The sequence below is a fragment of the Orcinus orca genome, chromosome 11 (genome assembly GCF_937001465.1).
Source record: "Orcinus orca chromosome 11, mOrcOrc1.1, whole genome shotgun sequence".
In the NCBI taxonomy this organism is placed as follows: Eukaryota; Metazoa; Chordata; class Mammalia; order Artiodactyla; family Delphinidae; genus Orcinus; species Orcinus orca.
In genome coordinates this window covers 17,239,954-17,265,973 of record NC_064569.1, presented here as the reverse complement: position 1 = coordinate 17,265,973, position 26,020 = coordinate 17,239,954, and the positions used below count along the sequence as shown (strand labels likewise).

Genomic DNA, 26,020 nt, shown 5'->3' with positions numbered 1-26,020 from the left:
GTCATTCATTCATCATTCATTTATTCATTCACTCATTCACCGACACCGTATTGAGGTATGAGGCACTGGGCTGGGTGCTGGAGACACAGAGACGAATGGCAACATGCAGCTTCAGAGTTGCTCAGGGACTAAAAGAGAAACTGCATTTTACTGGTGGCCCCATTATCTGCCCCTGAGACCGTACAGATTGGTAGAGAACTTCAGAAGGCAGGCCCTAGGCCTCACTGGTTTCGCAGGCAACTAGTAGGTAGTTGTTGCATATTTGCTGAGTTAAGGTGGGAAAACCCCTTGCATCAAATAAACTTTATATCGAAGATGACGAGAAATGAACATCTAATTTTATTTTTAGAAAACATCCAGAAGCAGCAGTTTTATTCCGGGGGAACGAACACACACCACCAGCATCTCAGCTCAGAACAGTGGTCCCCTTAAGTTGACGTGGAATGCAAAACAGAAATTTACTTCTATTGGGACTAAACTTATCCAAACAAGAGCGTGAGAGTCCGAAAGGGTCAAAGGTGGTCAGGGTTTAGAAATAACGCAGCCTCTGTGTGGAAAAGTCTGTAAGCCGCCATGAGACTGGCTGAGAGGGAGCCCGCCTTAGCCGCCAGAAGGTGACCCTCTCAACTGGGCCGAGGGAGGGCGTGGGCACATTTGAGCCCTTGTCCTTGAAGGGCACTGAGCGAGCCAAGGGGAGGGGTGGGCGGGGCTCGGATTTCCAATCACAATAGAGGAAGCTCAGAGGCGGCCGAGGGGCGGGCCCCGCCTCCTCCTCCCTCCTTGCGGATCCTGCGCTGAAGGAGACGGACGCTGCTGACTTTGTCTTCTCCGTGCGACCCTTACCGCCGTCTCGAGAACTTTCTCTCCCCGGTAGGTTTCTGCTTGGGACCCTGAATCCTGGCTCTCGAGCAGACTGGGTGGGACGTGGAAGGGAATCCTTGTGTAGCAAGACTGGGGGAAGGACCAGGAAGGACATCTGCGCTCCCGGGCCTGTAGCCCTGAGCATCCGGACTCGGGTTGGGGCGGGGGCCGTGCCCTGGGCTGGGGAGCGGGGCGGAGGGGCGGCGACCGAGCCCCGGGCTTTGTCCGCCACGCTTCGGTGCTCGCCGCCAGCCCCTGCTCCCCCGGGGGACAGACTTGTTGCATTTGCAGGTAATCCCGGGCCCTGCGTGTCCTTGATGTGTTCATGGCGGCCGCATCACCGGCGGTGCCTGCTGGCGGGAGCCCGGACACGTGCTTGAGGAGCTGGGGGAGGGAGAAGGGGCCAGTTGACCCGTTAGGCTGGCGGATCGTGAGCCTGGGGATTGGCGTCCATTACCACGGGAATGGAGAAATGCCCGGCTTTCCGGGGTTGAGGGTGAAGGACGATCTTGGCCCTGCCCTCTAGCCTCTCCCAGGCTGCGGCACACGCAGCCCTTCCCGGAGCGATGGGCCGGCTCGTTTCTGGCCTCTTTTCTTGGTGCTTTATTTGCCAGCTTTGGGTGTTGAGCGTGAGGAAGGCCTAGACTTTTTCGCCCTAGAGACCTTGTCCGGGGAGATCCGTAGTTGCTGCCTCCCCTTGTGACCTGCGCTCTGCTCTGCGGGCGACAAGAGGAAGAGGTGGCCCGTGGGTGGCCTGCACAGCCGCTGCAGCTGGGGCCTGCGGGGATAGGAGGAGGGGAAGAGCCGGCGCTTACTAGTGAAGGTATCGCACGGCAAAACTGGGCTCTTTAAAAGGTTAGTCTGGGGGCTTCCCTGGTGGCGCAGTGGTTGAGTCCGCCTGCCGATGCAGGGGACACGGGTTCGTGCCCCGGTCCGGGAGGATCCCACATGCCACGGAGCGGCTGGGCCCGTGAGCCATGGCCGCTGAGCCTATTTTAAAAAAAAAAGGTTAGTCTGCAAAGTGGAGCTTTGTTGCTGAACTTAAAGCCCGGGTTCATTTCTAATGATTTATATCCACAGAAGGGGCAGGAGGGTGGGAATGTAAAGGACCAAACACGAGGTAATTTTTACCCTGTTTAGCATTCTTTTCCCTTACAAGCCACCACTCTGGTCTTGAGGCACTCCTGTGTATAACATAAAACATTTTCTTCTAATTTCTTACAACTCCTGTTAGAACCCCTGTTAAGAGGGGAAAAAAAAAATTTTAATTGCTTTTTCTCTAGAAAGATCTGAGAGAAAATCTGTACTTCCTCAAGCTTCTACACTGTCATTTCTGAAATTCCCCAAATAGTTCAAAAGGTCTATCTGGACAACTAATCTGTATTTCTATAGCAGTCTTTCTGGATTTTTGTTTTCTACTGCTTTACTGGATCCTCTGTATACCTAAAGGATCTTAAACCAGCTAGTGAAAATAACATAATAAAGAAAATCTGTGAGTATCTGTTCACCAAGAGAGGCGGCATCCTTCGTAATTGCAGGACATGTGAATTTCATTGTTAAGGTCATCTATTTGTGGAGACAGTTGTACACCATTGTATATTTCTTTTTTCTCTAGCACCCAGGAGAAAACTGCAAATAGGCTTTGTAAAGGCAAAATAATCTTTGAGTTTAGTCCCTGACGTTTGGGGGAAGACAGTTTTTTGGGAAAAAAATAGCTATAGAATGAAATAGTTGTTAAAGTTATCTCCAAATCAAGTACTTTATTCCAACTTGGAGCCTTACCAACTCTTACGTAACATATACAATTACTAAACTAGGTTTTGTTACTTAGTCCTTTGCAGATGAGAAACAAAAAACGAGAGGGAAACAGGGGTACAGTTTGAAACAGGGACATTATCCTCTAAGTTAACAGTTTAGCATTAAAAGTAAAAGGCAAACACAAATACTATATAACGGGTTACAATTATAAATGATACTTAATTCTGAAGAAAGGGCTTTTTTTATGATCTGTACCCTCTTTGTTTAAGAAAGCAGGTTGATACAATAAATTTTGCCTTTTTTAGTTATCCAGAACACTCAGCTGGTGGCACAGATGAAATTGGTGTTACTGTATAAATGTTTTCTAACAGTTTCCATTTTTTTAACTTTTCTTTTTTGGCTTTTTCTTAATGGCTGGAAAGAAACTCACTCAAAGGCTGATATTCTCCTAATGTGACCCCCTGAAAAAAAAATTTAATGAGTACCCACCGTCCAATAAGCTCCCAAGGTGCACTAAAAGGAATTCAGAGTGATATTTTCTGCAGATTTTGCATAAACATTATTCGTGACTATTGTCACTGTATTTAAGCACACATAGTATGTCCAGTACACTGTGACAAATTTTTTTTTTTTTTTCACTGTGACAAATTTTAAGTGAGACTTCAATAGAAGAAGAAAATAGAAGACCCAATTGGTCCCTATCTTCTAAGAGTGATAATAACCACTGGTAGTAGAAATTATATTCATAAACTGGCCATTCTTTTAGCCCAAGCTTAAATATGGGTTAATACTGGGCTCTAACTTAAATAGTTACAAATAAATACTTTATAGGGGTCATAGAAACAAATCCACTAATCTAACTATTATTCATGTTGTTTAGCCAGTAAATGAATGGCCACAAGACAAAATTGGTACAACTTTGTTAAATACTATTAGAAAAGCAAGCACAGGCTGAAGAGACGAACCCAAATTTAACGGGCTTCAAGGAGGTTTTTGTCTTGTTTTTTGTTAATGGGTTAACATGGTTGTTTTTTTTTTTTTAAACATCTTTATTGGAGTATAATTGCTTTACAACATTGTGTTAGTTTCTGCTGTATAACAAAGTGAATCAGCTATATGTATACATATATCCCCATATCGCCTCTCTCTTGCATCTCCCTCCCTTCCTATCCCACCCCTTTAGGTCCTCACAAAGCATCGGAGCTGATCTCCCTGTGCTATGCGGCTGCTTCCCACTAGCTATCTATTTTACATTTGGTAGTGTATATATGGCCATGCCACTCTCTCATTTCGTCCCAGCTTACCCTTCCCCCTCCCTGTGTCCATTCTCTACATCTATGTCTTTATTCCTGTCCTGCCCCTAGGTTCTTCAGAATCTGTTTGGTTTTTTTGTTTGTTTGTTTTGTTTTTAGATTTCCATATATATATGTTAGCATAAGGTATTTGTTTTTCTCTTTCTGACTTAACTTCACTCTGTATGACAGACTCTAGGTCCATCCACCTCACTACAAATAACTCAATTTTGTTTCTTTTTATGGCTAAGTAATATTCCGTTGTATATATGTGCCACATCTTCTTTATCCATTCATCTGTCGATGGACACTTAGGTTGCTTCCATGTCCTGGCTATTGTAAATAGAGCTGCAATGAACATTGTGGTACATGACTTTTTGAGTTATGGTTTTCTCAGGGTATATGCCCAGTAGTGGGATTGCTGGGTTGTATGCTATTTTTAGTTTTTTAAGGAACCTCCATACTGTTCCCCATAGTGGCTGTATCAAATTACATTCCCACCAACAGTGCAAGAGGGTTCCCTTTTCTCCACATCCTCTCCAGCATTTATTGTTTGTAGATTTTTTGATGATGGCCATTCTGCCTGGTGTGAGGTGATACCTCATTGTAGTTTTGATTTGCATTTCTCTAATGATTAATGATGTTGAGCATCCTTTCATGTGTTTGTTGGCAATCTGTATATCTTCTTTGGAGAAATGTCTATTTAGGTCTTCTGCCCATTTTTCGATTGGGTTGTTTGGGGTTTTTTTTATATTGACCTGCTTGTAAATTTTGGAGATTAATCCTTTGTCAGTTGCTTCATTTGCAAATCTTTTCTCCCATTCTGAGGGTTGTCTTTTCATCTTGTTTATGGTCTCCTTTGCTGTGCAAAACCTTTGAAGTTTCAGTAGGTCCCATTTGTTTATTTTTGTTTTTATTTCCATTTCTCTAGGAGGTGGGTAAAAAAGGATCTTGCTGTGATTTATGTCACAGAGTGTTCTGCCTATGTTTTCCTCTAAGAGTTTTATAGTGTCTGGCCTTACATTTATGTCTTTAATCCATTTTGAGTTTATTTTTGTGTATGTTGTTACAGAGTGTTCTAATTTCATCCTTTTACATGTGGCTGTCCAGTTTTCCCAGCACCGCTTATTGAAGAGGCTATCTCTTCTCCATTGTATATTCTTGCCTCCTTTATCAAAAATAAGGTGACCATATGTGTGTGGGTTTATCTCTGGGCTTTGTATCCTGTTCCATTGATCTATATTTCTTTTTTTTTTCCAGTACCTTCCTGTAGCTTTGTAGTATAGTCTGAAGTCCGGGAGCCTGATTCCTCCAGCTCCGTTTTTCTTTCTCAAGATCGCTTTGGCTATTTGGGGTCTTTTGTGTTTCCATACAAAGTGTGAATTTTTTTGTGCTAGCTCTGTGAAAAATGCCATTGGTAGTTTGATAGGGATTGCATTGAATCTGTAGATTGCTTTGGGTAGTAGAGTCATTTTCACAATGTTGATTCTTCCAATCCAAGAACATGGTATGTCTCTCCATCTGTTTGTATCATCTTTAATTTCTTTCATCAGTGTCTTATAGTTTTCTGCATACAGGTGTTTTGTCTCCCTAGGTAGGTTTATTCCTAGGTATTTTATTCTTTTTGTTGCAATGGTAAATGGGAGTGTTCCCTTAATTTCTCTTTCAGTTTTTTCATCATCAGTGTATAGGTATGCAAGAAATTTCTGTGCATTAATTTTGTATCTTGCTACTTTCCCAAATTCATTGATTAGCTCTAGTAGTTTTCTTGTAGCATCTTTAGGATTCTCTATGTAGAGTATCATGTCATCTGCAAACAGTGACAGCTTTATTTCTTCTTTTCCGATTTGGATTCCTTTTATTTTGTTTTCTTCTGTGATTGCTATGACTAAAACTTCCAAAACTATGTTGAATAATAGTGGTGAGAGTGGACAACCTTGTCTTGTTCCTGATATTAGAGGAAATGGTTTCAGTTTTTCACCATTGAGAATGATTTTGGCTGTGGGTTTGTCATATATGGCCTTTATTATGTTGAGGTAAGTTCTCTCTATGCCTAGTTTCTTGAGGGTTTTTTATCATAAATGGGTGTTGAATTTTGTTGAAACCTTTTTCTTCATATATTGAGATGATCACATGTTTTTTCTCCTTCAATTTGTTAATATGGTTGATCACATTGTTTTTTAAAAATATATTCTGTGCTCTAGAATACCATTATGCTCCTTTTAAAATGTATTTTAGTTCAAACTTGCAATAGTAACATTACAAATTCCCACACAGGTTTCTCATGTGGACACATGTATAATATTTTGATTATTTTCTTTCAGGGCACAATGGCAACTCTTAAGGAAAAACTGATCGCACCAGTTGCAGAAGAAGAGGCAACGGTCCCAAACAATAAGATCACTGTAGTGGGTGTTGGACAAGTTGGTATGGCGTGTGCCATTAGCATTCTGGGAAAGGTACGTACTTTCAAGAACACCATAGATACTAATGAGAAACTACTGTATAGCACAGGGAACTCTACTCAGTGCTCTGTGGTGACCTAAATGGGAAGGAAATCCAAAAAAGAGGGTATATATGTATACGTATAGCTGATTCACTTTGCTGTACAGCAGAAACTAACACAACATTGTAAAGCAACTATACTCCAATAAAAATTAATTAAAAAACAAAAACAAAACAACACCATATGTGATAGATAATTTCAGCATGTGTATACAGTCTCTTTAGGTATCTGAGAATTTGATTGTATCTTCAAAAGATAAGTTGTAGGCATCGTGATACTTCACCTTTAAACACATTAGCATGTATTTCCTGAGAGAATGACATTCTTCCTATCTGACACAATAGAGTTACTGTGCTCAGGAAATTTAATACTGATAAAATGCTATTATCTAATATATAGTACCCACATTAAACGTTCTCCAACTATCAAAATCCTGCCTTTTCTCCCCTAATCCGAGATCATATTTTTATATACTTGTCATGTCTCTTTCTTCTTCTTTAATCTGGAACGGAGCCATTCTTTGTCTGTCATGTCATTGATATGTTTGTAGAGTCCCCATCGGTTCTGTAGAATGCCCCTCAATTTATGTTGGTCTGATGTTTCCTTGTAATTGGGTTCAGGTTAGGTTTGGGAGGTGGGGTGGTGGCACGTCCTTCACAATGCATCACAATTTTGTCTCATGACTGGTGGTGCCCAAGAGTCCTCTGGTTGAAGTGGTAACTGTCAGATTTCTCCACTGCAAAGGTCCCTTAACCCTCTATAGTTAATAAATAATCTGCACAGTCGCTTTTTGAGGTCATGGAAAGATCCTGTTACTCCCCTCAGACCCCCACCCAGTCATTTTATTTTGAAATGATTTCAAATTTACAGAAAAATTTGCAAGACTATAAAAAAAAATAAAACTTCCATATTCACTTCACCCATGTTTACCAATTCTTAACATATTTGTGTGTGTGTGTGTGTAGGTGTGGGTGCACACACGTGCACACACATGTATGGACTTTTTTCTGAACCATTAGAGAATAAATGCAAATGTGCCCTTCCTTTCCTTCTGTCTGTCAGAGTACATTTCCTCAAGATAGGACATTCTCACATAGTTCAATTATCAACATCAGATTTCACACTGACAACATGCTACGAGCACCCTCTACTCCTCCAGATTATATTTTCCCCAGATACCTCCATAGACTTTTAGTTTGCTTCCTGTATTCTTACTTACCTCGTTGAATTGATCCTTGTTCTTTCTGAAGGCTGTCTTAAATGTTTTTTAGGGGAACCCCTCCCCTAAATGCTGCCTGGCCTTCAGTAGAGCACACTGTCCATTTGTATTGTATGTAAAGACTGCTTGAATAACTCCTAGCCAATCGTATTTCTATTTACAAAATTTAACTTCTAAAGCAACAAATGCTGAATCTTCACTGAGGAAAAAGTCATCAAAGAAATCAACTAAAATATGTAGTGCACACCAATGAAAGTTTTATTCTTTGGCATTTTTTTCTTGCTAGTTTTCATTGGCTGGGTTGCCCTGATTTAGGAGAGCTGCTTCCCAAATTACAGGAATTTTAAATAATCACAATTTAGTGTTCATCCTTCATACCAGTAAAAATGAGAAGTATTCCAGCTTACCTTTCTTTTAAAATACGTACCATGTTTGAAGTGCTTTGACTAAAATGCTTCATTTTAAACAACAATCTCAAGAAACGGGAACTGTTCATATCCTGTTTCCAGATGAGGTAGCTGTGGCTTCATTACATTAAGTGGCCTACCTATTGTCACACAGCTGGTAATGGTAGAGCTGTATTTTGAGCCCAGGACTCTGAACGCTTAACCGTAGTGACTCTGCAGTTTCTTTTCATTCTATGCTAGTATTGGGGCAATTAAAGACGTGTATTTTCATTTTAATTGAAGTATAGTTGATTTACAGTGTTGTGTTAGTTTCAAGTGTACAGCAAAGTGATTATTCAGATATATCTTTTTCAGATTCTTTTCCATTATAGGTTATTACAAAGTATTGAGTATAGTTCCCTGTATAATACAGTAGGTCCTTGTTTACCTATTTTATGTATAGTAGTGTGTATATGTTAATCCCAAGCTCCTATTTTATCTCTCCCATCCCCCCAGACATAAATGTATTACTAAAACACTAGCTAAAGATTTTTCATTCCTCCTGCTAATCTCAGAATTTGGATTTTCAGGAAACTATATCTGAGCTGTCATGATTCTATAAGGAGTACCTCGCTGATTGTTTTAAGTGTAAATCTAAAATCCTCTTGGGTGAATAATTTAGTTGAGACTCTCCTCTTTGCAGTTATGTAATACTTTGGCCCAATTCTAGTGATCAAGAGAACAGACTGGGCCCCTAATACCAGTAGGAATCTTCCCATTGAGCTGCTGTGAAGGAAGGACTGCCTTGTTGAAAGACCATTTTATTACTCAGAAGTGTTTAAATCTTCTTTTAATGGGGAAGAATTAGAGTCAAAGTTGTTATGACTCTTTGGTAAGGATTATAAACCCCACTGGTTCAATAAGAAAGGGAACTAACAGTGCTATTGTGTCAGGTGTCTGCATGTTACCTTATTCCTCTAGAAAAGTTCTAGGGGATATTGTCATCTCTATATTACTATTGGAAAAGGACAAACTCAGAAAGATTAAGCCCCTTGATTAAGATCTCAGAGATCCTAAGTGCCGGATCCAGTCTCTGAGTCCATCACCAGTGTGCTTTGCAGAGGACACACACTGCTTTGGCCCAGAAAGTGAACAAAGCTGGGGCACCAGGGACAGAGGTTGAGAAGGCCCACGCCTTAACCGGGCCCGTGGAGGCAGCTGAGGCTCCCGAGTACAACGTCCACCATCACAAAGACACCGGCGTTCTCTGCTTCTCTTGCACACTCTCCCCAGCCTCATTGCCAACATGGAAACCATCGTGAGCTTTTATAAAAATAGCTTCCCTGCTTGGAACTTTCTGATAGTGTAACAGTGCACGTCAGCTACACGCATACATAATACGCAATGAGGCGTCAAGGCTCTTTCCCTGCCTGTCTCTCAGAGCAAGGCGGGGTGCACACCTCCGGGGGGCGCCATTCAGAGGGTCAGGAGCGCCTTTCCGGTGCAGTGTGGTGGTGCTGTCTCTGACTTTTCATCTCTTACCTTCTGCCCTCTTTCTTCAAAACACCAAGCTCATGGCTGCTTAAACCCTTTCAGTACTTGATTTCCCTTCCCCTGGAATGACTGCTCTAGACCATCAGAGTTCACTCCCTCCCATCATTCACGTCACGCTTTTGTGGGCGGGCCTTCCCTGACTGTCCAATACCAAGTAAGCGTCCTTCCCTTCCCTTTAACTTCACCCTGCCTTGCCCTGTTTATAGCACTTCCATTATCAGAGTCATCTTAAACTGTATGCTTCACTCCTGTTCCCTTCCTGGTACATTCCATGAGGGCAAGCACTCTGCCAGATTTGTTCATGACTGTATTCCTCATTCGTAGAATAATGCCTGGCACATTCAGTAGTAAATATGTATTAAATAAATGGATATTCCCGCTATTACGAAGAAACTGCACTTACAGCTGGTCAGATTTTGTTCATAGCTTTTCCTTTTTCATGGCTTCTTCTGCCACCCCTACCAATCACAAGCTCTGTGTTTTGGCTGCGAAGATCCCATCATGTTGTCAAGGTCATACAGAGGTTCCATGCAGTTATTCCACCCTTAGCCTCTGTGCAGCTGTTTTTGGTTTGAGTGTCTGTTCTTGATTCAGTCAACTGTAGCCACATTCTTGTGGTACAAACCCAGCATAAGGAGTCTCTTAGAAGGAGCAATGTAATTACATACTGCAAAGTAGTTTTTGCCGTGCAAGACTTGGCCTAAAAGTGAGACTTAATTAGAATTTGGTGTCTGTACAAGAATAGACAGGTTAATGTAACAGACTCAAAGCCCAGAAACAGGACCAAAGAGTATTTAATGAAAAGTGGCAATTCCAGAGCAGAAGAAAAACAAATTATTGAATAAATGGTGTTTGTCCATTTAGCTAATTATTTGGGAAAAGTTATACCTTTTCCTCCCACAAAATGTCATGCAAGCTAAACACTTGAATATAAAAATGCAGCCATCAAATATTAAGCCACTGGCAGCAGTAATTTACCAGCTAAGAGGGCCAAGAGGTAGATGATGGCTGTGTCTTGTCCACATGGAGCTTTAGATTAAGAGACAATTTTTGTAGTATGTTAAACAAGGTTGCAGCAGCAATGTTCTTGGCTTCTAACTGATCTCGTTCCTTAATAAGGTACTGCTTTTGTGATGAATCTAACCCTTGATGTATCAAACATTTTAAAGTATATTTGCAGCGTAAGTGGAATATGCGTATGGCTGATATACACTATGTAAATGCAGAAGGAGATTTCTTTAAGCCAAAGTGTCAGTACTTAGTCACACATCTTCTATTTGCCTGCCTCCCACTGGGAGGATATTTAGTCCCAGATGCAGCTAAATTCAGCGCTGCAATTATTTTCTCAAAGTGTTGGATCTCTTCCTTCCTTGCCAGCTGACTATGTACTTCGCAGACAGTTCTCTACCCACAGAAACAAAACACAGGATCTGAGATCCTGTGACATCCTTTTCCACTTAAGCCCCAAATTGTTGTGCCCTGTTGACTTTCACAGCACCCATGTGATGCTCCCAAAATAAGAGTGGCATTCCTGGTGCTCAGGACCTTGACGGGACGGTTACTACATGCTCTTGTATGGTTTTAGGGCTTCCAAAACACAAATGAGGGTTTTGCGTGGTCTTGTCAGAGGCTGCAGAGGAACGAAACCATTTTTAAAGTGTTGAAACATGAGTTGAAGTGAAAATGGGTGAACATTAATGCCAGTCTTTGACATACATGGAAATGAGAAAATATTTACCAAGTAACCCCCACCCAGCTCATAAAAGGGTCATTTCAGAAGCTTGCAAGCGAATCACTTGCTTGGAACTAAGAACACATTCAGTCACAGGGAGGCTTGAGTCTCAGGGAAACCCTCACAAGCAGGCCTACTGCGGCTCACTGCTTGAGGCCAGCTGCCGCTGGACTTCTAGAAACGGGACAGTGTTCATTCCTTGGCTCCTGTGGAGAGCGGAACCTGCTTTGTTGGCATCTTAGCCTGGTCAAGTTTTCTTAATGGCTGCCTCACCTCTCTTTGCTTCTCCCTCTGCTGCTCAATGCCTTACTGACCCCTCCAGTTCCACCCTGGATTATTCTATCGTAGCCTTCAAAGTGCTTCCTGAACCCCAGTTACTTAACGCTTTTTTCCCATCAACACCCTTTACCCTTTACCTAGCTGATCTCACTATCCTTCAAAGAGGTATTTGCACTGTTAAGTGTCATATATCATATTAAGCTAATTATTTTGCTAACACCCGGTTTTTTGCTAAAACCAGTAAAGGCCACGACTCGGGTGATGTTTCAATGGGAAGGATAACTACTTTTTAAGGAGTTTGTAAATTATGAGTTTTCACAAGACAGCCAACTTTAAAAGCTGAAAGGTTATTGAGATGCAATTAGATTGACACCCTCCCCCCTTCATTTTTCTGAGAAGAAAAGGTTGACTTGCTGAAGAATGGACATGATCATTGATTTACGGTTTTTCTTGGGTTGGGTGCCACAGGTGACGGTTGGAATAGAAAACAAGAGAACTCTGAGACTGGGCAAGTTTGGGTTGGTCATGCATCGAGAACTTACTAGCCCTGGACCCCTGTGTCCATGACTCCTTCCTTTCCCCACCAGGATATTTGAGTTGGTCAGAGCCAACCTGAGGATTCCCAGCTTCAACCAGGGCTTCAAAGCCAGCTCTAAAGTGAACTCAACCTCTTGATGGTTTGAAACTAAATCTGCCCTCTCAAAAACCCCTCCAAACTGGGGGGTGACCTTTGGGATGGACACACTGCCCAAGGCTGTTTCTAGGTCTTTGTCTCTTTTCCACCACCATCCCCCATGAATATGAAAACTTGTGTACCCTGAGGCCACTGTTGAGCCTTGCTGGTTTCATGTCTGCAGATTCTTTTTTTTTTTTTTTTACATCTTTATTGGGGTATAATTGCTTTACAATGGTGTGTTAGTTTCTGCTTTATAACAAAGTGAATCAGTTACACATGTACATATGTTCCCGTATCTCTTCCCTCTTGCGTCTCCCTCCCTCCCACCCCTCCAGGCGGTCACAAAGCACCGAGCTGATCTCCCTGTGCTATGCTGCTGCTTCCCACTAGCTATCCACCTTATGTTTGGTAGTGTATATATGTCCATGCCTCTCTCTCGCTTTGTCACAGCTTACCCTTCTCCCGCGCCATATCCTCAAGTCCGTTCTCTAGTAGGTCTGTGTCTTTATTCCTGTCTTACCCCTAAAAACAAAAATAAACAAATGGGACCTAATGAAACTTCAAAGCTTTTGCACAGCAAAGGAAACCATAAACAAGACCAAAAGATAACTCTCAGAATGGGAGAAAATATTTGCAAATGAAGCAACTGACAGAGGATTAATCTCCAAAATTTATAAGCAGCTCATGCAGCTCAATAACAAAAAAACAAACAACCCAATCCAAACATGTCTGCAGATTCTTAAAGCAATTTGTATCATGCTCATCGAATGCCAGTTGGGTACCAGCAGGTGAAATTCTGAAAAATTGGAATCTTAATTATTAATAGTTTGTTATTTAAGACATTTTATCATGAAATTGTTTAAAGAGCACACCTAACTCCATGGTAAAATTCTTGTCTAGGTTTTTAGACATTGGTTACTTTGCCATTTCAACAGTCTCTGGCTTGTACCGGCAGCTGAGGTATCCTAGAGCGGCTTCCCGTCCTAACAGCTGTTTTTGTGTTTGTAGTCTCTGACTGATGAGCTTGCTCTTGTGGATGTTTTGGAAGATAAACTCAAAGGAGAAATGATGGACCTGCAGCATGGGAGCTTATTCCTTCAGACACCAAAAATTGTGGCAGACAAAGGTAGTCTCATTTCATGCCCAAAGTGATCAAATAATAAATTGATATCCTCACTCCTTTATAGAAGATCTGTTTTCCCATCCTGGTGAATCTAGTGTTGGTAGTTTCTCCTTTCCTTCTGGGTCCAATTCATCCTCAAAAACATACATAATTGTTACCTCTGTAGTCCCTCTCCCACTGCCTTCCACACATTTGGTACATATAACATTTTAGGAAATTGGATCCTAATGCTTGTTTACACATACCTGAGAACGGGGATGTTTTAGATCTGAAACAAATATTGCACAAGGTAATTTGAGTGCCTTGAAGAAACTAACTAAATTCATATTCTAGCCATCTTTGTCCTGCATTAATGGATTTATGCTGTGACACTGTCACCACAACACAGCTGTGCCTACAGATGTAGAAATGTGGGCCCAAAATAATTCCTAACAATACTGCTAATAATAGCTGTTATTCATTGAAGTATTAGCATTTTGGGTATGCTAATGTGAAACTTTGCATATCTCATCTTCACAGCAACCCTATGAGAGATGGATACTATTACCTCCATTTTATGGAAGAGGAAGCTGATAAAGTATTAGTAACTGAAAAGTCACATAGGGACATGGTTTGAATCATCCATAGCTATTGAGTCTAATGACCACATCAAATCAAAATGTCTATAATTTGGGAAAGGGTGCACTTCCTTGAGGAAAAAATAAAATATTTTCTAGAGAAACTCACTGCTAAAAATGAACAAGCTTCTTGGGCTTCCCTGGTGTCACAGTGGTTGGGAGTCCACCTGCCGATGCGGGGGACACGGGTTCGTGCCCCGGTCCGGGAGGATTCCGCGTGCCGCGGAGCGGCTGGGCCCGTGAGCCATGGCCGCTGAGCCTGTGTGTCCGGAGCCTGTGCTCCGCAACGGGAGAGGCCACAGCAGTGAGAGGCCCGCGTACCGCAAAAAAAAAAAAAATGAATAAGCTTCTTTAAAATATTGAGTGTTAGAAATTAAATTCTAGCCAAGAACACTGGAGTGCCGTCCTTCCCTTCATAGATTGAATTAACATTACAAGTCTGCAGTTACCTTTAAATTGCTTTTTTGTTGGAGGGCTGCCTGTTGAACTTTGGACTCACTGTGTTTATGCTTTGTATTATTACTGACAGTATAATCTTCTCTAAAGCCAATAGCATTTTGCATTTGTTAGCCAGAAACATAATTTAGGGCCATGCTTCCTTCCCGGGTCCATTTCCTGAGCCAGTGTTACGGTTGGAATGTTTCCACATCACTCGAGGAGAAAGAAGCCACAGAACATTGGTGTTGCAACTCAACACCTTATACAGAAAATGTAATTCTCACGTACGTTCTGGGAGCTTATGTATAGATTCCTAGAGCATATTATACAATATGTTTTGATGAAGATTTGTATGTAAAGTACTTTTTTCCCTCTCCTTCAAGATTACTCTGTGACCGCCAATTCCAAGATCGTGGTGGTAACTGCAGGAGTTCGCCAGCAAGAGGGAGAAAGTCGTCTGAATCTGGTGCAGAGGAATGTTAATGTCTTCAAGTTTATCATTCCTCAGATCGTCAAGTACAGTCCTGACTGCATCATAATTGTGGTTTCTAACCCAGGTATTACTATAATGCCTTAAGGTTCAGTTCTGTTAAATTCAATATTTTGGATTTTTTTTTTTTAACTTAAAGTCTGTTCTGGCGTCTGCTGGCAGGAACAATTCACGTGTCTTCTGTTTTTGGCCACAAAAGAGTGGTGTTTGCAAAACCAATGACACCGTCCCAGGCCACATGCTTAAGAATGTGAGAAGAGTTTTATATAAAGCAATTTCATCTGCTTGTTTTATCTGGCTTTTAAACTTTTCTATCAAGATTATCCTGGGATGCATAATGAAGCATTTGAATGTGACTCCAATTTGGGTGAAATATTTTAGCATATTTGACCTTCTGTTTTCCAGAAAATGCTTTCTAGTCTTCTTATTTATTTCTAAAATTCTTGAAAATTGAGTTGATTGAATTTGAAGAGTTTAAGAAAGCCATTAATTAGTCTAGGTTTAAAGATAGAAATAGACTGTATTGATGGACAAATACATGCTTAACATCAAATGTTGTAACTTGAAAACTTCTAGTTAGAAAGAATTGCATTTTTTCAACCCAAACAGTCAAAATTCACTCTCTGTTTCACACTTCTTTTGCCTACACTTTGCCATCAAGCTTACTATTTACTGGTGAGCACAGCAGATACAGTGATAAAATGGTAAAGCTACTAATTATCTCTGACTCTTCACATTGAGAAAAATTGTGAATAAGAGCCAAGAAAATCCTTATAATTTATGGGGGGTTTGTTGTTGTTTGTTTGCTTGTTTTAGCCGCACCGTGTGGCTTATGGGATCTTGGTCCCAGACCAGGGATTGAACCCCGGCCCTCAGCAATGAAAGCACAGAGTCCTAACCATTGGACCGCCATGGAATTCCCTAATTTATGGGATATTGAGAGCTGGGAGCCAGCAAGACCAGATATTATTTTAGTAGTATTCTCTGTAATCCTGGATTAAGAGTTTCCTAAATAGTTCAACCTTGCCTCTAAAACTTCTCATAAATAGAGGGTGGCAGATAGATGTGGAACATGAATGACAAACAGGAGACACAGATGAACTTGTGCCACATCCTGTGCTTAAGGCAGACAGTATTAACTGGTTATACAGCTTTTCCAGGTATAGCTTCAAAGTCTTAACCCTCCAGGGAGTCACTCCTACTGAGTCAAAGTTGCCAAGGAAGAGTTTATAATATCCAGGCCAAAATGACCTTAAAATATCTCAGCCGGTGTCTATATGTGAGAGTGGAGGTGGAGACTTGCCTTCCTTGTAAGTGCTGTGATCTCCTCTAGCCCAGCAGGTTTTAGCTTTGCAGTCTCTGTGCCACACAAGAATAAAGGCTGTGTCATAGAATTCCTTTCAATAAATAGTAGAAAATGTTAATACCCTGTATTATCACAGCTGTTTACTGAATAGTATCTTGTTCCCAGGGAAATTTATAGCAGCATGCCTTGGTAGTTTAGTAACTGATAGCTTTTGGTTTCTGATGACAGTTGTTATAATCATGGAATGTTAGCATTGGAAGAAACTTAAGTGATGAACTAACTCAACCCTTTTGCTTTCCATATATAGTAAATTAATCTGCAAGACTCTTATTATTCTTGTTTCAAGTAATAATGTAAATAAAAACCGCAATATTGCATTTCCCATGTTTTACAATCTCTCTTACTATAAAACTTAAGTTTTTTCCCTGTCTTTCTAACTCCCATTATCTCTCATAATGAAAAGTCAAGTATTTACATCTTTCTGGCCACATCTTATTTGGAGTATGGGGCAGTGTGAAAGGAGTAAACCAGGGAACCCATTAATTGACATAGCAGTTGAAATCAGTTTTGATGTACTTACATATATTATTTTTTAAATTGTTAGTGGACATTCTCACATATGTTACCTGGAAACTAAGTGGATTACCCAAGCACCGTGTGATTGGAAGTGGATGTAATCTGGATTCTGCTAGATTTCGCTATCTTATGGCTGAAAAACTTGGCATTCATCCCAGCAGCTGCCACGGATGGATTTTGGGAGAACATGGCGACTCAAGTGGTAAAAAAAAAAGGACAATATTTACTGCGTACTTATGTGGTGTTCTTGCCATTCTGACTGTTTTGTTTGTTTTTACATTATATTTTCTATATTTTCACGTACTTCACATTACTAATAAGTAATTGTGGGAGGTTACTTTGATACTGACTAGGTAAATATCTGATTCCTCATCAACTTTTTGCCTTCTAAGTTTAGTATCCGCTTATGATTCTTGCCTAAATAAATTATGATGGTTGTCAAACATGATATTCTAATTCCATCATTTCATCTTAAACATTGAATTTTATACATTGAATAGGCTTATGGTGTAAAACTGTCATAATCCAAAACATAATGATAATCTTTGTTTTACTAAATTCAGTTTTGCCCAATATGCAAGGGGCTATTTTCTCCCTAAAAGGTTAAGGTGTAAATTTTCCTTTGAATTTAGTGAGAGTTAGTACTGTGATTTTGGTAGAGTTTACTTTGGTACTGAAAGAATTTGGTCTTAAAATTATTGCATTGGTGCTTTCTTATATGATGATGCTGACTTTTTATTTTCTGACACATTGTACCACTTCATTCAAGAGTTTCTCATGTCCAACGATTTTCCTGAATTTATATGCTATATAAAGTAGTACAATGTCTGGTGTACAGTAAAAACTCAGTGCTAGTTATCACAATTGCTAGAAACACAGATCTGGAAGTGACCTTACATGTTGAAGATCCTTTAGCTGGCTAGTGGCATAACTGTAGCTAGAATCATGTCTTCTGATTCCTATCCAATGTTTTATTTACTCATTACTGTGTCATTTTTTCCAAAACATCTCCCCCCCACCATTTCTGTATTGATCTATACTGTATACATAAAATGAAAGAGAATTAAACTATGCTCACTTAGGCATGATTATGTAGATTTCATAGTCTTCAACAAAAACCAGGAAAATGCTGTAGTTTTCTCAACAGTTACCCTGAATTAGCAAACGTTGTGGACTGAAACATGGTCTTGTTTGGCCATGGGCAGCTTTGCCCTTCACAGTTGGTTCTAGCCTTTACCCCAGGGCTCTGCTCTTATTTTCTGAATCTAAGTGTTTTCCTTCAAAGGTTCCTAAGGAACACATACTTATTTTTCAAGATCCGGTTCAAATGCATATTTTTTTGTAGCGCTTTCTGACATTTGATTTTCCCCTACATTAAGTAGACCCTTATTTATGTTTTATTACACTTTCTTCATCCCTCCGTAAGAACATATCCCATTGCTTTAGTGTCCTTTACTAAGTGTTTCTCCTAGTAAATTCTCAACTTGTCCATGGTACAGAGCATATTTTAATCCATCTTTATATGCCTTTTGGCTGGGCAAGAGGTGTTCAGAATAGGTAACGGGGTGTTTTGGTGCGTCAAAGCCTCCGAAAGATGTAGCCAATGATAACACCTTTGTCTGCTCTGCCTTTGGGGGCATTCTTGGAAGGAAATATTTGGTGCAGTTAAGACCAGAGCAATTCATTGTGGTTACATGGAGTTTCTTTCCAGAAATGGACTGAACTTAGAGCATGATAAGAGAAAATTAGACGATACTTGGGTTTTTTCCAAGAATTCTTTTGTTTTTTACTTCACTCTAGGAATAAAGGAGGCTTATATTTGAAAAATACGCAGGCAAAAAGTTAAGAATTCCTCAAACCCAAAGTTTAGAATAGTCCCAAACTAGAATCCCTTAGGAGTTCACAAACCTAGGGAAAGGCAAGAATTTCATAATGTCTGTAAGCTTTACCCAGCAATTCTGTTTGCGCCAAAACGGTTGAAAGTTAAAAGGTCAGATTTGAGGGCAAATGTCAGCCTTTGCAGGGAAGTATATTGGAGTCAGTTGTCACTGGAGCAGTAAGTGGGTAACTTGCAACAGGGGTGAAATCTGAACTAATTGAAGAAAAGATTTTTTAAAAATAAGGTCAGAGGTAGATAAAATGTTTGTGTATTTATTTTTTCCCCCGCAGTGGCTGTGTGGAGTGGGGTGAATGTGGCAGGTGTTTCTCTCCAGGAACTGAATCCAGAAATGGGAACGGACGATGATAGTGAAAATTGGAAGGAAGTGCACAAGATGGTGGTTGAAAGGTACGTAGGAGGGAGCTTGATTTAAGACAATTAGTATCATGTTAGACAAAATTGTGAACGCTTCCCATGGCTGCCTGTTCAGGTAAACTTAAAAGTTTTTGTTTGTTTGTTTTTTGTTCTTGCTTTTTTTCCTGTTTTTTTTTTTTAAATTACTCTTTGTTTTGGGGGGGTGGTTTTTTCTTTTTATTATTTTTTCTTTCTATTTTTCTGTTATATTTTTCTTTCTATTTTTTCTTATCTTTTAGATAAACTCAATATATAATAGTAACTATGCAGCTATTATCTTCTGAAACAGGCAAGACTAACTTATACTGGTCAAATTTGCTATGCTGGTCCCCCTAGGGAAAGCAAATATTTTTCTAGAGAAATTCTATTGTAGAAGTAACAGGAGTGGGACATGGAATTAACAAGTGAGAAAGGCTTTCAAAATACCTACTGTTGACACATAAGGTTGGCTTATTTAGAAAAGTAAACCTAGACACTATTAGTGTCATAATTGCATTAAATAATACTTACTGATTGATTGCTGATAGTGTTTAAGCTGTGCTGTATTTATCTTTCCACACCCAACCAAGGATGTCCTCCTCTCCCTCTTTGAAACTGCCTTTTGTTACTGTCTTCTCTTTCTATGACCTTCATGTTTATCCTAAAATAAGGTGTCATTTTGGACCAGAGTAAAGAATGTGGGCTTAGATTGAAATTCTAGCACTGACACTAACTAACTGTATAGTCTTGGGAAGCCATTTAACCCTTAAGCTGAATCTCAGTTTTCTCCTCTGTAAAGTCATAAGGTATTTAAGTTATTGTAAAAATTGAGTTAAATCACACATACTTATCATTGATAAGCATTCAAGAAACATTAGCTTCTATTTTCAGAGAATTGTTGTTATAAGACTAACTGATATCTCAAATATGGAATCATTTTGTTTAGTTCAACTTTATTTATTTTATTTTTGGCTGTGTTGGGTCTTCGTTGCTGTGCGCAGGCTTTCTCTGGTTGCGGCGAGCGGGGGCTACTCTTCGTTGCGGTGTGCAGGCTTCTCACTGGTGGCTTCTCTTGTTGCGGAGCTCGGGCTCTAGGCTCGCGGGCTTCAGTAGCTGTGGCTTGTGGGCTGTAGAGCGCAGGCTCAGTAGTTGTGGCTTGTGGGCTGTAGAGCGCAGGCTCAGTAGTTGCGGCACACGGGCTTAGTTGCTCCGCGGCATATGGGATCTTCCTGGACCAGGGCTTGAACCCATGTCCCCTGCATTGGCAAGTGGATTCTTAACCACTGCGCCACCAGGGAAGTCCAACCCTTTATTTTATAAACGAGAAAACTAGGGCTCACCCAGGTAATATAACTTGCCCAAGTTCTTTTAATCGGTGATAGATTGCATTAAATCCCAATTTTTTAATACCCAGTTAACTCCTACCTAATTCTCAAGTACAAGTGCCTTTGTGGGTTTCAAAGGGTATAATTTGTGCTCAGAAAGTTGCCGGGCAAGGTGTTGCCAATACTTTTCTCTTAAGTTAGTTGGTCGTGGTATTTTAGGTGACAATGGTTAGTGGCCTCAAATGGACCTGAAAATCAAAGTATATTTTGTCCTTTGAATGTGAAGGTTCTTTTACTTTCATTGTTCCCTGATTTCATTAATATCTTTGGAAATATTGATGTTTATGAATAAGAAGATTGGTTGGAAAATGTACATTTACCTCTGTGACTTTATAGTCATTTATACAATAAACTACTTAAATTTGTCAAAGCATTTACATAGCACCTACCATGAAGTTTTAAAATTTTAAACATTTTACATATATATTAACCCATTTAACAAACTTATGAAGTAGATACCATTGTTATCCTTATTTTACAGAAGCAGACACTGAGACAGGTAGATTAAATAATTTACTCAAGATTACACAGTTAAGAGACAGCAGGAGTCAAACCCAAAGAGTCTGGTGTCAATTATCTCTTTTATGAATTTTTTTTTTCCTTAGTGCCTATGAAGTCATCAAGCTAAAAGGATACACCAACTGGGCTATTGGATTAAGTGTGGCTGATCTTATTGAATCTATGTTGAAAAATCTATCCAGGATTCACCCAGTGTCAACAATGGTGAAGGTAAACTGTTATGAAATATTATGATTTCTAGTCGAGTATTCTATATGTAGATTCATTTTAAGAAGGATGAGATAATGTCTCAGTCCACAGTTATTTTTTCATCTCAAAGTTTTATGGAAACCTTTCTCCTTTCCAACAGAAGTTTAGGACAATAAGAGCAAAAATTTATACAGACATTGAATGCATTTTTACATTTCTCCCTTGTATGATGTGGCAAATTAAATATTAACTCTGAATCTTATTCAGCATATTCTCAGATGATCATCTGAATAAGTTTAATAGTTTCATTTCAAGTTGGTGTATTAAACTATAGATTGGCTTTGATGTATGTAGCATTTGATACCTTAACAAATTTAGTTTAATTCAAAAGCTATGGAACAGTTAAGTAGAAATTGATTATTTTTAAATAAAACTAAAATTGTATTAAAACATTGTCTAAGATAGTGGACTCATTTTCTACAAGTCAACAGCAGGGGTGAAAATGTAAGGGGGGAACTGCAGTAGATTCAAAGAAACTAAGAGGTAAATATAGAACTGTTGCGGGGGTAGAACACAGTGTCAGATGTTTTGGGGGTTTTGTTGTTTTGGGGTTTTTTTTGATACTATGGCAAAAAAAATTAAAAGCAAGTATGGCAAGAATTGGATAATTGCTGAGTCTTAGAGTGCATATATATAGGAGTTTGTTTATTCCCTACACTTTGGTGTATATACAGAAACTTACGAAGTTAATTTAAAAAAATATTAAACTGACTTGCTTAATATACTAAAATAATTTAATTAATTATGTAGTTAAATTGACCCTCTGAGTAATTGACTTAATACAAACCGGTAAAGTGTTTTGGGAATTGTATGATTTTTTTTCAGCAACTCTTGGGTGTTGCAAGAATCTTGCCTTTGAGTGGCATCCAGCTACTTTCCTGGACCTTGTAGGTTGGCTACTACCTGAAATTCTCTCCTTAACTAAAGAATTTTAAGAAACTTAAAATTTCATGAAAAGAAGCCCAGTGAGAACCACATTTGAATGTGATTTGAATTTGAAGACATAACCAAATTCTATTAAAGTGTATTGAAGCAGAGAGGTATCAGTAAGTTCAATAAAGTACATAAAATTCTAGTTTTATCATAGTGTGTATTTGTATATTCTATGTATAAAATCTAATTAGAAACACAAGTATTAGGGATATATAGGCCTGTAAGTGATAAAAACTAAAGAATGAGTTTATGCTTATCAAATTTCCTGCAGTTCTTCCTGTTCGAACTCAGTACCTGTGATCATTCTTACCTGTGGTTTCATTTCCTCATCTCATTGCTTTTCTTGTTGTGGCAGGGGATGTATGGCATTGAGAATGAAGTCTTCTTGAGCCTTCCGTGTATCCTGAATGCTCGGGGGTTAACCAGTGTTATCAGCCAGAAGCTGAAGGATGATGAGGTTGCGCAACTCAAGAAAAGTGCAGACACCCTCTGGGACATCCAGAAGGACCTAAAGGACCTGTGACTTGTGGCTGCTAGGTTGTAGAAACTTAAAACTACAGTGTGATTAACCACGAGCCTTTAGTTTTCATCCTTGTACATGGAGCACAGTCAGCTCTTATCTTCCAAAGTATGTGAATCTGGGCTCCCAGAATCAAAGCCCAAGCTTGGTTTAATGCTTGCAAGATGAGTCCTTGAACAAATAAAATTAACTATCGTAGTGTGCTTCTGTCTCTGGAATTCCTTCTTTAATGGTTTCTGAAAGATTTCAGTCTGTTTTTTCAAATAATTCTTCCCCCCCCACATCATAAATTTCCCTAAATTCTATCATCTACATTCCATCTTCTTCTTTTGCCAAACAGCACTACAATTCTTTGTCACAACATGTACTATGATTTTGTTGTTGTCCTGAGAATGTGGTTACCATTTTTTTTTGAGGACTTTATTTTTTGGGGAGCAGGTTTAGTTTCACAGCCAAATTGAGAGGAAGATACAGAGATTTCCCATAACACTTGCTTCCATACATGCATAGTCTCCCGTTACCAACATCACTCACTGGAGTGGTATGTTTGTTACAGTCAGTGAACCAGCATTGACACGACATCATCCAAAGCCCGTCATCTACTTTACAGTTCACTCTTGGTGGTGTGCATTCTATGGGCTTGTGCATTCTATGGGCCTTACCATTTTAAGATTACCACCACTGAAGAAAGAACTAGAACCAATGGATGACATTTACAAGGAAGTCCATTTTATTTCTCTAAAAGGAAGAACCTCTAAAACAGCTTACTAAAGTAGGGATTAACTTTGTTAGAGTTGGTTCTATTTGATAATGAAGAAAAATGAAAGTTTGGGCTGAATTATCCAGATCCAGGCTACTGGGAGACAGCATAATGGGGGGTTAAGAGGGGGACTTATAGCCGACTTACTTTAACAAAGAGTTTCTACTTTACATGTAATATCTGAGGGTCAGTTTTTTAGGTAGTGTTAAAAACATGGACTTTGTTATCACGTAAACCTGGGTTTCATTGATTAACTGCAATTTGGGGCAAGTTACGTACTTAACCACTCCTAAGCCTCAATTTTCTTAACCTATGAAGTAGTGGTAATAATGGTACCTCTTCAATATGGTGTATGAATTAAATGAGAAAATGTAAAACTCAGCACAATGCTTGGTTCTAATAGTAAGCAAGTAGTGCTTACTGTTCTAAGTGATTTACATATATATTAACTCATCTAAGTCATCCTAACTATAAGGAAGTGTTTCTCCACCTTGGCAGTATTATTTGGGGCTGGAATATTCTGTACTGTGGGGACTGCATGGTGCATCATGGGATGTTTGGTAGCATCCCTAACATCTACCCACTAGATGCCTGTCACACCCCTCTCCCCAGTTGTGTCAACCCCAAAATGCGTCCTGGGGAGCAATATCACCCCTGGTTGAGAATCACTGCTCTAAAGTATTTGAATCCTCACTTTACAGATGAAACTGAAACACACAGAGGTCACACAGCTACTAAGTAGCAGATCTGGGGTTCAACCCAAGCATTGTAGCTCCTTAACCAGTGCTCTGAAGCACAGTGTGCTGCTATTGCTGTAAATATTAATTGTCGTTACATTTCTGTATCTTTAGCATTTATAAAATAATATCAAAATCATTCTCTCATTTAATGCTCCAGCATACTATGAGGATATTATTATTATTGTATTACAGAAAGGCAGACTAAACCAGAGGTCATAAATATGTTTCTCAGGTCACATTTCCAAAATGACTCAATCTTACCTACTGCACAGCACAGAGAACTATACTCAATATTTTGTAATATCCTATAAGGGAAAGAATCTGAAGAAGAATATATATCTGAATCACTGGTGCTATATATTGGGTTGGCCAAAAAGTTTGTTCGGGTTTTTCCATAAGATCTTACGGAAAACCCAAACGAAGTTTTTGGCCAACCCAATACATGAAACTAACAATATTGCAAATCAACTATACTTCAATTTAAAAATATGACAATCTTTTGGGATGATAATCATACATCTAGCTAGATGTAAGGAGAAAGGTTATTTTAATTTATGTCTGTAATTCATTGTTCTAATTTATTTGTGAATACTGAATTTACAACAATCCAGTGATTTCCAAGCTTGAATTTCATAGACCAGTTTAAAATTTTTTAAACTTTGTCAGGGATAGGGAATGAGTCCTTGTGTGGAAAGAGATAGGGGGCCTCAACATAGCCTTGCCATCTTTTAATATTGCCAAATAAAGACATGGAGGGAAAAAGAACATATATTCTTACCATTATACAGAAGAACAGATTTTTTTTTTTTTTTTTTTTTTTTGCGGTACGCAGGCCTCTCGCTGTTGTGGCCTCTCCCGTTGCGGAGCACAGGCTCCGGACGCGCAGGCTCAGTGGCCATGGCTCACGGGCCCAGCCGCTCCACGGCATGTGGGACCTTCCCGGACCGGGGCACGAACCCGTGTCCCCTGCATCGGCAGACGGACTCTCAACCACTTCGCCACCAGGGAAGCCCAGAAGAACAGATATTTTAATGCCAAAAGAAGGAGAACACCATAATCTCAAATTTATCATCCGTCCTGGACCAAGAGCAGAAAAGCAAAACCCTTGTTCTGGAAGAGCCAAGAGCTGGAAGAAGTCTGGGCTCTTGGCTTTCATGCAGCTGCTCTACCAGCTACAGACTGCCTACGTTCAAGCTGCTTTTGCATTAGGAGGAAATAAACGCCTATTGATGTTATTATGGGTATGTGTCTCAGCAGCCCAATTTAGTAACATATTCTGTAAGACTTTATTGGGAAAACCATAAGGCAAAACACCTGTTAGCAAATAAGTTTTCATCTAATCAAGGAGACAGACATGAATGATAAATCGCAAAATAATGTGCTGTCAAATCACCTTAGAAAAAAAAACCTGAGTCTTCACATATTCAGTTGGGGCACTTCAGTTGTCTTTTTGTTCTCTGGGAAACATGAAAAATGGAACTGCTAAGATTCCCTAGGAATAGAGGAGATGAGCGGTAACACCTACCTAGTTAATACATGGATTCAGATATTCCATAGATCAGTATCCAAAATACAACACTCATGGACTGTTTGGGACTGACATAGATCGTTTATCCATAAAGCTAATTTTGTCTCATATAATTTTAACATTGGAAATGACCTTGGCTCAAGCTATTCTACAGAAGAGCCACTAAGACCTAAGTGCTAATCTGATTTACCTAAATGCAACCAAGCTAGTTTATAGAGCTGATCTATTGGTTAGTAGTCCTTCAAATTAGCTAAAACAAAACAAAAAGGAGGGAGGATTTATTGGTGCACCTAACTGAAAA

The 26,020-nt window shown here is 39.7% G+C and overlaps 1 protein-coding gene across 1 annotated transcript; it reads left to right on the top strand.

The window, feature by feature from the left end:
* Window positions 1-714: 714 nt before the first annotated feature.
* On the top strand, window positions 715-22,894 carry LDHB (lactate dehydrogenase B). Its single transcript, XM_004270929.3, has 8 exons — window positions 715-870; window positions 6,236-6,370; window positions 13,272-13,389; window positions 14,825-14,998; window positions 16,842-17,015; window positions 18,983-19,100; window positions 21,076-21,199; window positions 22,527-22,894. The coding sequence occupies exons 2-8, from the start codon at window positions 6,242-6,244 to the stop codon at window positions 22,692-22,694; spliced, it is 1,005 nt and encodes a 334-aa protein (XP_004270977.1). The 5' UTR covers window positions 715-870; window positions 6,236-6,241; the 3' UTR covers window positions 22,695-22,894.
* The last annotated feature ends 3,126 nt before the right edge of the window (window positions 22,895-26,020 follow it).

Coding starts and splice junctions, on each gene's coding strand:
- LDHB (XM_004270929.3), top strand. CDS start 6,242: ATGGCAACTCTTAAGGAAAAACTGATCGCACCAGTTGCAGAAGAAGAG. Junction 6,371..13,271: donor CCATTAGCATTCTGGGAAAG/GTACGTACTTTC, acceptor TTGTGTTTGTAG/TCTCTGACTGATGAGCTTGC. Junction 17,016..18,982: donor AGAACATGGCGACTCAAGTG/GTAAAAAAAAAA, acceptor TTTCCCCCGCAG/TGGCTGTGTGGAGTGGGGTG.